The sequence below is a fragment of the Molothrus ater genome, chromosome 3 (assembly GCF_012460135.2).
Source record: "Molothrus ater isolate BHLD 08-10-18 breed brown headed cowbird chromosome 3, BPBGC_Mater_1.1, whole genome shotgun sequence".
NCBI lineage: Eukaryota > Metazoa > Chordata > Aves > Passeriformes > Icteridae > Molothrus > Molothrus ater.
In genome coordinates, this window is record NC_050480.2 from 67,473,008 (window position 1) to 67,487,367 (window position 14,360).

A 14,360-nucleotide genomic window follows, 5' to 3' on the forward strand; every position below is an offset into this window, starting at 1 on the left:
AAACACTTCAACCACATGCAGCTTTACTTTAAAAAAAGTGTTAGATTGTGTGATTTACTGCTTACCTCTTACAGTAACCCCACATTCAGAACTGAGACTACCAGCTCTGTACTTTATCAGTAGCTACAGAGGTCCTGCAAGGCATGTACTAACATTTTTTCCAATCTGCTGCAAGTATCCCTACACAGAAATGAACTAAAAGCTGATTCACAAAAGATGTATGTGCCAAATTTAAAAGCATTTTTTGTCCTTTTAAAGGTAGGTGATGCAGTCAGAACTTCCTAGGTTCTACTGCATCTGACATGAAAACCACATTTCCATCCTGGAAATCATCAACTTAAAATTAATTTTATCAACTGCCCATAGAAAAAAAATCCCTTAGCAATTTAAAAATAACTTCTAAAACTCACTGTGCTACTGACCTATATCTGAACATCTTGTAATTCTTGGCTAAGAGCATAAAGTGGCAGGCTCTGTGTTATGTTCACTACTGCCATCATGTAGAGGTAAAAATGGCTTAACAACCAAGTCATGTCACTTTCTAAAGACTTTGTGATATTGGTGCTCTCTTTTTTTCTTATAACATGTGACAAGGAGGTGAATTCACCCCTGGTGCAGCTCCTGTTAATTTTAATATAGCAACTGCAGGGTTGGAATTGGCTCAATGTGCACTGAAGTTTTTTTAAAAATCAGGTAATTCTGTGGAATATTTCATGAAGCCAAAGAGCTTTGATGTAGATGAAAGCACAGAAACTTCAGTTACAATTTGTAGAGGGAGCAGCAGTTTAAAACCTTTCTGCTTCTAAATTAGAGGTTGGAAACAAACCCTTTTTAAACCTATGATCCATTTTTGTTCACATTGCTTTATGCTTTCCTAACCTTGCACAAACTATGCCATAACCTGGAACAAGAAGTTCCACACGTTATAAATACCTTGTACATGCCAGTTGGTGGAATCTGGTGGTGCTCACCAGGACTTACAGAGCTGTCATCCTTGGAGCTGGTGAGACAGCAAGATTCCCTTTCATGTCAGTGGCTGCAGTATATGCATTTTGATGCAGGTAATTACAGCCTGGTAGAAGGGTTTCTAAGCAAGGAAAAAAGACCAGGCATTCATTTATTTTCCTGTAGGATCATAGAAGCTCAGTTCCCATTGTAGTTAGGTGTATTTGCTTATAAACATGGCCCTAACCACACCGCTGGAGTACTGACAGCCGATCTCCAGAAAGCTGCTTTTCTGTAAGAATGCTTCCTCTCTTCACATGAAATAAGCCCATTACATGAAATAAGCCCATTTTTAAGCACCTGCCAATGCTGCTTGCAAACAGAAAGCATATATGTGCAAAAAAGTAGTTTGTCTGGAATTTTTGGAGAGGTTTGGATTTGGATTTTGCTTTAGCTTTCAACAACTGCAATTTGATTTGTGCTTTGGAGTAAACATTCAGCACAACACCTGAAATGACATACAGGGGGTATCCCTGTGATTTGAACACAGAAATTTTACTAAAGGCAGTCTGGGTGAAAGAGGCACCTGCAGAGTGGTTCATATCAGAGCCTGACTTTGGGGCTTCAAAACGCTGGCCATCCCCAGCATTCCCACCACCACACTCTGTCTGGCCCCATTGACTAGCTGCCTCCTACCTCAGCTGCAGGTCTGAAATTAGGAGCTGTGAAAAAAGCCTGCATTCCTCCTCCTTTCTGGCAGTGCTTTGAGAGATGTAAGCTTCTCTGTCAAAGCAGAGGGGGTTGTTCCTGACGTTGGGATCATCCACAGGAGAGCTTTTTTCCTCCCTAGATACGACAAAATACCTCCATCTAGTGGACTCTCTGCACAGTGAGGAGGAGATGGAATGGTACAATTTATCAAGCTCAGTGTGGCATAATGCCTCAGAAATATTCTACAGCAGCATATGGGGGAAGGGTTAGCACTTCCCTGGCAGTACTAGAGACACAAACAAAAAGGGCCATTTGCCTGACATACTAGTGCACACAGGGTGTATTAAAACAGTGTCAACCTCTGCAAAAGCTATTTGCACTTCATGTTTCTTGAACTGTAAAATTGGAAGCGTCTCCTTTTTGACTAAGCACAGCTGTTTTCTACTTGTTTTCCATAGAGTTCATGCTCCTTTAAACTGTTAAATAAAGTGAAGTTGAAAATTTAAAGAATTCACCTTGACACAACCTTTCCTTCCAGTCATAGCTTAGACACTGTGTTTTCTGTAATTGTTTGCTTCCAGAAGAGGCTGAATTCTCCAATCACATTTGATAATAAGTGTTTTATTTAGTGAACAAGGCTCTGGTTTACAGAGAGGGGAACTGAGAAAGAGTTTCTAAGCAGTCCAGAAATAGAAAAGAGAATGCCTATTAGTAGTGGTAGGAGTTAAACACTGGCTAATCTGGAGCTGAGAATGAAATAGAAATTGCTAAATCCCCAATCATTGCATCCTGCAAAAAGCTGAGAAATAAACTTCTCTTAAAGCTGCTCAGCCCGCAGCAATGTGCATTTTCTGAAAGGCAGTACCATGTCCCACTGTCTGCACCAAAGTAAGATAAAAATTCATGCTAAGCCTACAGAATGCTGCATTCAGACTGTCCTGCATGAACCTCTTCACATTTAAATGTTGTAGAAAAAGAGCTTTTTGTAAGTATTTGAAAATACAGCCTAGTCTTGTGCTACCTCCTCCAGGTGGCCAGCAGAGGGAATCTAGACAATGAAGTGTGATCCTTAAGGGCCATCTAAAATGCCATGTTGATAGATGGCTTTTTGATATCTTTGGGTTTCAGATTAATTGTGCTCATAGAAGTTTAAAATTAGCAGTGAATGTGACACTGTGTTTTGGTTTAACCTCAGAGAACAACTCAACCCCACACCCCTGTGGGGGGCTTCACTTCTCCCGTGGTAGGATCAGGGAGAGAATCAGAAGGGGAAAAGTGAGAAATCTCATGGGTTGAGATAAAGGCAGTTTAAAAGGTAAAGTTAAAGTCATGCACAGAAGCCAAGCAAAATATGGAATTCATTCATGGTTTCCCATAGGCAGGCCATCCCCAGGAAAGCAGGCTTCCATCATGCCTAACCATGCCTTGGGAAGGTAAAGGCCATCACTCCAAACATTCCCCCCTTGTCCTTCTTCTTGCCCAGCTTTACATGCTGAGCATGCTGCCATAAGTTACGGAATACCCCTGTGGTCAGCTGGAGTCAGCTGTCCCAGCTGTGTCCCCTCACACAGATCCCTGCACACCCCCACCCCCTCTCTGCTCGGGTGGGAGGCTGAAAAGGCCTTGACACTGTGGGAATGCTGCTCAGCAGGAATGAAAACATCCCTGTGTTATCAGCTAGCAGCACTGTGTCCAGCACAGATCCAAAACACAGTCCCACAGCAGCTTCTTTGAGGAAAATTAACTCCTTCCCAGCCAAAATCGGAACACAGCATTCAATTTGGCAATTTTCCTGTAAGCTTTTTCAAGGGTCTGTATTAGAATAATTGCTATGGATACAGTTTTCAATATTCTAGTCCAAATTCAGCCAAACCTGATTACACTGGGCTATTCTGCCTCTTCGTGCCATTATGCTGCATCTGAAAGGCTACAGTACTAATCACTGCTGCAATAATTCTAGATGTAAAGAAATATGTACATTTTTTGGGGTTTAGATGCAAACAGCTCTCTCGGAAGCACACCGGTGATAAAGAGATGAGTTGCTGTAGCCTCTTACGGCCATGCAGTTCTGGGTGCTGTTAGCAAAGTTGTCAGGACCCAGGACATCCCTCTGGCTGTCCTGAGCAGTCAAGACTGCCAGGGGGCTCCGAAGCCCTGGCACAGAGCCCAAAATGCCTGTGGTTTTGATTATGACCCATGGAGCAAGCTACCAACCTTGGATGAAGATCTGCAAGCCATAACAAATTAAGTAGAATAATACTGAATTTATCACAAGGTGAAAAAGTAGATTTTGGGATTTTTAGAATGGGGATTCAGGGGGGCAAGATGGAGGGATCTGGGCATGTCCAGCCTTTCTTCTTCTTCTTCTTCTTGGCCTCCATCTTCTGCTGTGATGTTGGCACTTTTAGATTGGTTTAGAGTAGAAGCTCACTAACATAGGTGATAGGTATTGGAAAGTAACTGTAAACATTGTATAGGCTAGTTTTTAGTGTAAAGACATAACACCACCCCAGGGGCAGGCAGAGTGCCTGGAACTGTCCTGATGGACGGACCTCAGCAGGGCAGGAGAAAGAATTTTATAGATAACATACAATAAACAATCTTGAGACTGAGAACTGAAGACAAAGTCACATCATTGTCTGTACAGCTGTGTCCTGCTCTCACTTCTCCTCCTCACCTCTGTTTCCACAGGGAAGGAGACTGGTGGGAGGCCCGTTCCTTGACAACAGGAGAAACTGGTTACATTCCCAGTAATTATGTGGCTCCAGTCGATTCCATCCAAGCAGAGGAGTATGTTTTCTTTTTCTGTTCTAAAGACCCATAATGCTGTGTTAGAAGGCAGTGTGAGGAGTTGGTTTTGATTGATTGCAGCGATTTTTCAAATGACTTACGTTATATTTATTTTAGTTCTTAACTGCACTGATAAATAATTAGGTAATTAGTAACAAAAGAAGCACGAGCTCAGTGCTTTTTCAATGTCAAAACAAAGGAAGAAAACCCAAAGGAACACAGGTCTGCTTCCTTTTTTCAACTGTCAGCTAATTTCAAGCTTTAACCAAAAGGTGTCCTTGCTTTTCCTGAACCAACCTGTAAAAATATTTTGAGTCAATTAGTGTGCAAACTGTCCATTAAAGAGGACATGTTGTATCAACAAATACAAGTCCTAGGATAGGTAGGATGCCCACAATGCATACACAAAGCTCTAATGAGGGCCCATCTCTGCAAAGAAAAGGAGTGATGTGTGTATTCACATCATTTCCAGTATAAAAGATACAGTGGAGGAGCTTATAGAGCTGAGCAGGTACTACTGGAGTCTGTACTCCAGGTTGTCCTTGGTTGATTGTGAAACAACACAAAAACGTTGCTGCAGGAAGGAAAAAAGGCTGTAAAAGCCTCTGAAAGCCTCATATACAATCTCATCAAGGTTGAATCTCACCCTTCTACTGAGATTTTATAGCTGTGCTGCAACAAAAATATTGAGTACTAGTAAATCACTATACAAGTAAAATATTTATAGCAACATCTGTACAAATACTGCTCTTTGGCAGAGACAGTTTTCTGCCTTTTTCCCTGTGTATACCCTCCACCCACCACATCTTGGCCTCTCTCTGTCCAAGTCTGGCCTTTGTTGGAGGACACCAAACATTCTCAGCACCTGCTGATTAAGGCTCAATGCAAAGAGCTGCTGCCCAGCACGGGGAACATCTACTGTGTGGTTTGTCACATTGGCTTTCCAGCACAATAAAAGAGACAGCGTAACAAAAATGGTCCATTGTATCTGAGTAAGCACAGTTTCCACACAAAATCCTCTCCATGTCTGGGCTTTGTGACACTATTTAATGTTGCTACATCACATTTTGTCTTACTATTTCTGGTATTTCCCTAAGGTGGTACTTTGGCAAGCTGGGCCGAAAGGATGCCGAGAGGCAGCTGCTGTCATTTGGAAACCCCAGAGGTACCTTCTTGATCCGGGAAAGCGAAACTACCAAAGGTAGGATGGGCATTCTGACTGGGAATGGGAAGATAATATGGGAAAAATTGTGCTGTGTGTGAAATACTGTTGTCAGTGGTATGAAGGCAGAGATTAAGTATCATTTATGCATGTATTTGTCTTAGGGAATTGGATGTCTGGATATCCTAGGTCTTAGGGTGAGTGTTCAAAGTAGAGAACAACCAAAGTACAAGTCATGCTCAACCCATGGTATCTGCAGTGCAAGCCACATGGTGTGATCCTTTGAAATGCTGGATCCTTGGGGGGAACAAAAAAAAGGAGAAAAAAAAATGCAGCAGTTTTAAATTCACATATTGACAGGGAAAGGACTTGAATATACTTCTAATTAATATATTCATAAAGTATTCAACTGTATCCATTCTGCTGAAGTCAAGTGGAAGGGTGTATTTTCCTCCTTCCCTTTAAAAATATTGGAGGAGTTCCAGTTTTCTTGGCGGGTGCTATTTTTGCTTTTACGTTTTGCTCACAAAGCCTGTCAACATCTTCTTCAAAAGCTTCACATGTATGAAAAGATCTTTCTAATTCATACAACTATTGAGCAGAAAACTTGCAACTAACCAAAAACAAACCTGGCTATTTCTCAATTAACCAACAATCCAAAACAAAAGCTGTGGGAGGCATAAGTCACTAGAATTAATTCCATACAAGTTCTGTAGCCTAATGATGGTTCACATAATTTAAAGCACCGACTTGCCAGTGCTTTGATCAGAGCACACTATCAGCTAGGTTTAGCATGCAGAATGTCACGGCTAGTGAAGGAGTTTAAAGGAGAGAAGCAGTATTTGCACTCCTCTCTCCCTGACCTATCTTCAGATGCTGCATTCAATCCTCTAAAATAGTAAGCTTTGCATCATTACCTCCTGAAGTCACTGGATTCTTCCTTTGCTGCCTCTAACTCTGAAAACTGTTTTTGATGCAAAATCTGAATCGACTTGCTGTTGTTCCAGGCAGACAGTTTCTTGTCACCCCACAGCTTCACCATGCTTCCCATAGCAGTGAGGCATTCTCACCAGGAGCAAGACAGGCTCAAACTTGCTCTTTTTCTGCAAATAGCCTCCACCTGTTTTTTTTCACCAACAGTTGCTCTGATGTGTGTGAGGAGCAGGACTTCATCCCACTCTGTGCCAAGTTTAAAAATTCACTCATATATGCAGCCATGGATCCTAAAAACAAACACTTCTCTAAACCACATTATCAGTTTAGTCTGGCTTCCCCAGGTTTTATACAGTGATAGGGGATGTGTTTTGCAGTGCTGTTTACTTAGCTAAGTCAGGGGTTTTTCTAATTTCTTGTGAGACACAAATGCATTGGGGAAATGTAGAAATCCATCATGGATGGACTTACAGCAGCAAGTTTAATTTCTCTGTGTTTGAACTTAAGGCTCTCTACATCTTCAAGCGGAGTTTGCATCAAAGCTATAGGAAAAAAACAGACATGTATATTTTATTGTAAAAAATGCCTATTTCCCTTTTCATCCTTGTGGTGTTCAAGTATGTTGTTAGAAGAAAACAGAGAGCTTGTTGTTTAAGAGAGAGAAAAAAAATCAATCGGGTGGGCTCAAGTGATGTACTCTGCTGTAAGTCTTCTCAAAATGCCCTATCCCAACCAGCCATTGTGGGCTTCAGGCAGGAATTGTTCTATGACCTAGAATTGTCCCTTCTGCTTTAAATAATAACAATAATAAAATTAATCAGGATCCTGTTAGACGTATCATCATGGATGATTTCAGCATGAATTTAACTTTCCTTGATCATGGTTGCCTTCTCTTCTTACTTTCAAAATAAATCATATGGAGCTGGCTTTTCAGTTTTTCAATGCCTGGCTACCCAGGTGCTTCATCAGCTCTTGTCTGTATAATCCTTCACCTGGTTTCAATCTCCACCTTTCAAGACTGTCTCGTTTTAGTTGTTTGGCTTTTTTTAAAAAATCATTAGCATGATATATTGTAATGTCGTATTTCTATCCCAAATTTTTATTACTTCTATCTCATGTATTTAAATTTATCATCAGAGAATAATGAATAGTATAGATAACCAACAGCCTAAATAAATGAATAATGAAATACGTCTTGGTTCTTGTTTATGTCCAGGTTTGAGCTAAAGCTCCAGTCCTGCAACTTGATCTGAGGTCAGCGGGGGTCCACTGAGGGCCACCCACACAGCTCTGATTGCAGACCTGGAACCACAGATTGTTTACATTTCCCTAAAGAATCTAAAATAGTGAGCAGATAGGCAGGGAGCGTGACTAAAGAAAATACAGCTGCTGCCAGTGGATCAAAACTCAAAAATGCGGAGGTGGAGAAGACTGCCTGGAAAATTCTGAGAGGAGGCTGACAATGTACAGCCCAAAGTGATGGTACAAAGCATGCACAAGATGTGCTTGCAAATCACCAAAAAGCTTTGAACTCCTAGTTGAGACAAATGTACTGACTCTGGGAGAGCCTCCTCAGAAAACTGTCCTAAACAAACAGTATTTGTCTACGCTTAGAAATCATGGAATCACAGCAAGGCTGGATTTGGAAGGGACTTTTAAGATCATTTAACTCCAAACCCACCAAAATAAATAAATGAAACTAAAATAAATTTAAAAAAAAAAATGCATAAAACAACCCCAGACACTCCTTTAAGGGTGCCTCCCATTCGAATAAACCGAATATCTGTTTTAAGTGCTGCCTCTTTTCCTCCTATATAGGGGACAAACAACAGGGAATTTGAGAAGCCCTTGGAGTCAGGGTAGAGGGGTTTTGCTCACTGTATCTCTCTCAGGGATGAGCCACCCACCAGTGTAACCTGTTGTTGTTTAATGTGGTCAAGGAGGCTTCTTCCTCAGGATACACCCAAGAAAGACATTTTACACTGGGACCACCTTTCATGTCACAAAAAACTGTTTGCTGGTGGTTACCATGTCTGCCCTTAGCTGACATGGTTACCAGTGAAAGCAGCAGAGGCTCCAGAAGGAGGGCTTTCCTGAGCTCTCTGCAGCTGACAGTTTCCTCTTCCCTTTTAATGCCTAAATTCCCTTGAGTAAACACAATATTTGTCTGAGCCATGAGAGAGAACTTGTTTTCTTTGCTGCCTTTGAAAAGGGCCATGTTTTTGTTCAGATGCTGCGTTACGCTGTAAAAAAGTGGTTTTTTTAAACCAACACGTGTGTCACTGGCTGTAAAACAAGACTGTCCTCCAGAGTGAGTCACCTGAAGGTGCAGGTCCCCACGGAGGTGGCTGAACTGTTTCTGCAGCCAGCAGGAAGCTGAGGCTCTGTTCAGCTGCCCCTGACTGCAGACACCGAGTGCCCACACTGGCATTATGCCACAGTGCCATAACTCTCATGGAAACTGGGCTGGGATTCAGCCACCCTCATAGCACCAGGGCCTTATGCATGGGTGTATAAATCAAACCCCCAGCCCACCTGCAGACTGCCACCACTGCACCTGAAACTAAATCCAGCCCATCAACCGAGGTTCACATGGCCCTGAGCATCCAGAGCCATTTCAAATGTCTGCAGGGCATCCACATGGCTGGAAAATGTGACAGCCTGTGGGAAAACTGCCAAGCAGCATGTCCTGAGGCACCTCACATGGCACTTAATCCCTGTGCTAGGGCATCTGAATCCCACTAGTAAGCTCTAAAGCCCCACATGGATTTGGGAAGTTAAATGTGAAGTTCTTGCAGATCTACTGGTGCTCAGTCTTGGTGTAGTATTACCGTCCAAAGACTGTGGTGTACAAAATCTTCTTATTTGGTTGTTTATAAAGAAGTTTGGGATCCATCCAGGTAACAACACTACCCACATATAAAGTCATTATCTCCAGAGCTTCCTGTGAAAATCTTGATATTTACCACCCACTGGCATTTACATAAAGGACAGTATTTGCAGTGTAACCTGACACTTAGAATAGCAAAAGTCAATTTAACAGCCTGGAGCAGTAAATGTTAAAATGTGAGTTTTCATTTACACAGAAGTCCCGGTATCTTTCTAGAACATTGTGAAAGGGACATGCTGTGAACATCCCAGGATTTCTCTGATGCTTATCTCATTGTGTTAGATTAATTTGTTCTTTTTCAGGATACAGTGAGCTTTTTGGAAGCAATTTCTCTTTCACTTTGTAGCAACTGACCAGAAAACCAAAATCTTTGTGACTAAAAGCTAATTACAATTTTTTATTTCTCCTTTGCTTGGAACAGGTGCCTATTCCCTGTCTATTCGAGACTGGGATGATATGAAAGGAGATCATGTCAAACATTATAAGATTCGTAAACTTGACAATGGTGGATATTATATCACAACTCGGGCACAATTTGAAACTCTTCAGCAGCTGGTTCAGCATTACTCAGGTAATTTTTCAGATAATACATGGCACTCTGAAGTATTTTAAAACAAAAGTGTTTGCTGCTGAGCTGATGTATGTGTAAGATGCCCTAAAGAGTCATTTGATCTATGACTCTAGCTTGTTGTAATGCATCTTCTGTTATCCCTTTCCCATTAGAATTATAAATGTCTTTGAGTGCTGTTCACGGGATACAGCAGCAGAGCTTTTAAAACCTAACACTTTACTGTGCTAAAGGTTTTGTCAGCTCTCCCTTTTCTAAGCAAACAGAATTACCAAATCTGACTTGCACATTTCCAAGCATGAATTCCCTGTGAAAAAGTGAGTGCTAAGATGTGCCATTTTGCAGCACACTATTGCTAATAAAGCAAATAGGAATTGCATTGTGGAATTCAGTCACCTAAAACAATGGCCAAAAGGTCTGCATGTATTAGATACATCAAATATATTTTCCCACTGGAATTTTGTTCTATGTGCAAAGTATTAACATTTAAACTATGTTAAATAAATAAGACAATATGCATGTTTCTTTATGCACACTATTTGTGTCCACCCACCAAACTTTTTTTTATTATTCCTGTGAATAAAGTGTGGCAGGCACTGTTCCACTCAAAACTACATCCTGTTGTCACTGGCAATTGGTGTACAACAAATGCAACTTCAAAGCCCCCCAAACCTCTGCATAGGACAACTGGTTCTTACACAGAAGATTGCCATGCTTCTCAGCATGGTCAGTTTTTAAGCAGAAATTTGTGTTTTGAATTATTTGCTCTTTGGGGTTTTTCCCTTTACTTTAGTTTTTCATAATATTATTAACAGATTACCCCAAATGCTTGCTGCTCAAAAACTTTTCATAATTTTTACTTGGGAAATCAGCTTCTCTGCGGGGCATTTTTTCTGTATTCTTTGTATTCTGTCTGCTGCATTCTTATGCTATTCATACTAGACATCTGGCTGTCTTCTCCACCCAAATCCTGATGGGTGTGTGCTGCCAGGGAGAATTTCTAGTTGTTTCTGGTAACTCTACTTCAAGCTAGATGAGGTATAAAAACTCACCTATAAGGAAGATAATTTACAACCTCACTGTACCAGTTGGTATATGTAAAATTTTAGTTTCCCGTGGTCAGCTTATTTGGGTGGCACATTTTCCATGCACAGATGCAGAAACAAATAGATCTCGAAGCAGCCATTTCTGTGCAACACTGAGGCATAATCAGTAGGATCCAGGCAGGGTAGGTCTGGAGGCATGGTACTGCATATGCTAATGAAGGTTTGCTCTAGAAAGAATGTCAGACTTGCATGACACCTACAAAGCCACCTTTTCACAGAGCTAAATATGGAAAATATCTTTTCCCAGGCTACAAAAAGTCCACCAAATTTTCATGGCTGCGATTTTTCAGAAAAAGAAGTAATTAATCTTCTCCGTGTTTCTTTTATTCAGTTCAGAAACAATTCAGCTTGTAATTGACAGATTATTTTTAAAAAGCTATAATGTACCATAGTAAACCAGTCACTCGAGAGGTTATCTTAATGCAGCATTGTGGGAGGAGAGAAATCCTGAGTCTTCAAGAGAAACCAGTGGCGGTCACCTTCCATTTCAGCTTGTGCAGAGACTAAAATATTTCCTGTTCCGTCTCAAATGAATATGTTTCATTGTTCAATTCCTAATCTTCCAGGATGCTTTGTGGTATGCAACTAACAGCTGTTGTGAGTAGCATTGTTTTTTTGCTTTCTGTAATTGTTTCATGTCACACTTTTTTTTCTTTCCTCTCCTTTGCTGTTGGCTTCACTTCTGGCTCCATCAGAGAGAGCTGCAGGTCTTTGCTGCCGCTTAGTAGTCCCCTGTCATAAAGGAATGCCAAGGCTTACTGATCTGTCTGTCAAAACCAAAGATGTCTGGGAAATTCCACGAGAATCCCTACAGTTGATCAAGAGACTGGGAAATGGGCAGTTTGGGGAAGTATGGATGGGTATGGAGCAAAATAATTACTCTAAAATAGCTCGCTGTGTGGGGATTACAAGATGGAAGGTGAAAATGTAGGAGGACATTGTGACCCACGAGAAAAAAAATTAGTAAAGCTCAAACTGTTAGGCAAAATGTCTTTGGAATCATGTCTTTGACTTTGAAATTCTTTAATCTTCAACTTTCACTATAATTGATGGCAAAAGAAAACTGAAAATCCATGTTTCCTTGGAAGGTCTTGATTTTGACAAATTACCACTGTCTTAATAATAAATCAAGGCTCACATAGTAATCTCTTAGCTATACCAAAGAGGTATACTGCAGGCTAACAAAAGAATTCCTTATCTTCAGCATCCAAAAACCAGTGTTTGCAAATGAACTTTATTGCAGCACTGAGAGACCCTCACCTTCCATCTTTCTCAATGCATGCATAATTTTGGATTATAAGTGTGTTTTTTTTATTAATTTCCTCTCCTATAGAGAAAGCTGATGGTTTGTGTTTTAACTTAACTGTGATTGCTACGAATAATACCCCACAAACTGTTGGATTGGCTAAAGATGCATGGGAAGTTGCACGTGATTCATTATTTCTGGAACAGAAGCTTGGTCAGGGGTGTTTCGCTGAAGTGTGGCGTGGTAAGGCAGAGAATATATTTTGCTTTGGATGGATCTTTTAAGGCCCTCTTGGCAGAAATAAACATTTCAAGTCTAGATCTTAAGGCTAAAAGATCAGAATAGTGTGAAATGTTAGTTCATATTGCCCGAAACAATCAAACATAAACACAGTAATCCATGGAGAAGCTTCCATTCATTTGCACACAGTGGTATGAGAGGTTAAGGCATTAAAATTCATTAATTGCCTTGGGTTTATTTGGGTGACTACACAATTGCTAGGTATTAAAATAGGAATGATGCTAAACCTGTAAGGCAGAATGGCTAACCAGAAATTAATCTGGTAAGTAGACATTTTTCTTTCCTTGTGTATTGTAGCACTGATGGAATCAGACCCTGAAAATTATTCCATCCACTCTCCCAGCTTAAAAATAATGGCAAATATCAGCAAGCTGATATTGTCAAGCTAGCTTTCCCATGCATCCACTTCTTCAAGTCTCTTTGCAATTTGTGTCTGCAGCAGAGCCCAGTAATTCAATATAGAGACCAGGGACAACAGAGGCAAAACTTGCCAGGCCCAGCTGAACCCTCACTTTGAAGTCCAGAAATATTGGCCTTTTCCAAATCCACTGACATTGTTTTCTGCACACTTGCCAGCTTAACTTGCCCATCACGGGCCTCATTCTTTTAATGAGTATAAAACAACAGCAATTTACAATATACATAAATCTTAGTATGGCCATAGCATTGAAACACAATATAGTGGCCATTTCACGAGATGTGGCTCAATTTCTATGGCAAATTGCATTCTGTATCGACTCTAAAATTAGCAATTCAAATAAAGAACCACTATATGTTATTTCTTCACAAAAATTTGAGGAGGCAGTTTGACCACTCCTTTTGTTGCAGTGACACAAAAATATGTACAGCCAAAACAACCAGTGGATCCTCCAGCGGGGAGCCCAGCAGCAAGTCTGTGAGATTTACAGAATTTATAGACTAGAAATAGAGAAATTTATATAATCTCACAGAATTGCAGTTGACCTGTTGCAAAGAAAGCTGCCTACATTTCTATTCACATTTCCAGATAATTGCAGTTTCTCCTTCTTGTTCTCCATCTTGAATGCACACACAAGTTTCTGATGTTAATACTTAGTGGTAAGCTCCATGTGCCATAGACCTTAAACAGATATGACAAGTTAAAGGCACAAATGTACAAAAGAGAAAAAAAAAACAGCTATGGGAAATAAAGTGCCAAGTACCAGTACCAAGTAGCTGTCAGAAATGCAAAAATTATGATTACAATTATGAAATTCTGTTTCTTAATGTATTGTAAAAAATATGTTTACAGCCCTGAAGCATTACCAAATTGGAGTAGATGAACACAGTAAAAATTAATAAAAAACACATTAAGTAGTAACTAACTACATACGGGAAGAATTCAGAGGGAAGTCTATGCTGCTTTTCTATTAGAAAAATATATGAAACGGAAAAAGAAAATATAAGAATTTAAACTGGAATCAGGGCTGAGAGGATAAGTTAGCATTTTTGTTTTATTTTCTTTTTTTAAACTGGAGAAATTAATAAAAGTATTTAAAAACAGACTTGCTGAAAACACTTCAGGGTAATAGAACAAGTCCTGGAATTTTTATTTAAACAGATAGTACACAATCCTGTTAACACACAAGGTGGGATCCTATTTTATGAATGCCAGTCTGGTGCCCATGAAACTCACTTTTTTATTCCTGGTTTTATTCCTAGTTCATATAATTTGTGGTACCTCTGCAAAG

The 14,360-nt window shown here is 40.3% G+C and overlaps 1 protein-coding gene across 1 annotated transcript in view; it reads left to right on the forward strand.

Annotated features, from left to right (window-relative positions):
- The window catches only part of FYN (FYN proto-oncogene, Src family tyrosine kinase), a 138,118-nt gene that overhangs the window by 98,754 nt on the left and 25,004 nt on the right, over positions 1-14,360 (forward strand). Inside the window, exons 6-10 of the mRNA XM_036379843.2 lie at positions 4,348-4,446; positions 5,544-5,647; positions 9,853-10,002; positions 11,801-11,965; positions 12,439-12,594. Coding sequence (XP_036235736.1) covers positions 4,348-4,446; positions 5,544-5,647; positions 9,853-10,002; positions 11,801-11,965; positions 12,439-12,594 — 674 coding nt within the window. The remainder of the gene's footprint in view (positions 1-4,347; positions 4,447-5,543; positions 5,648-9,852; positions 10,003-11,800; positions 11,966-12,438; positions 12,595-14,360) is intronic.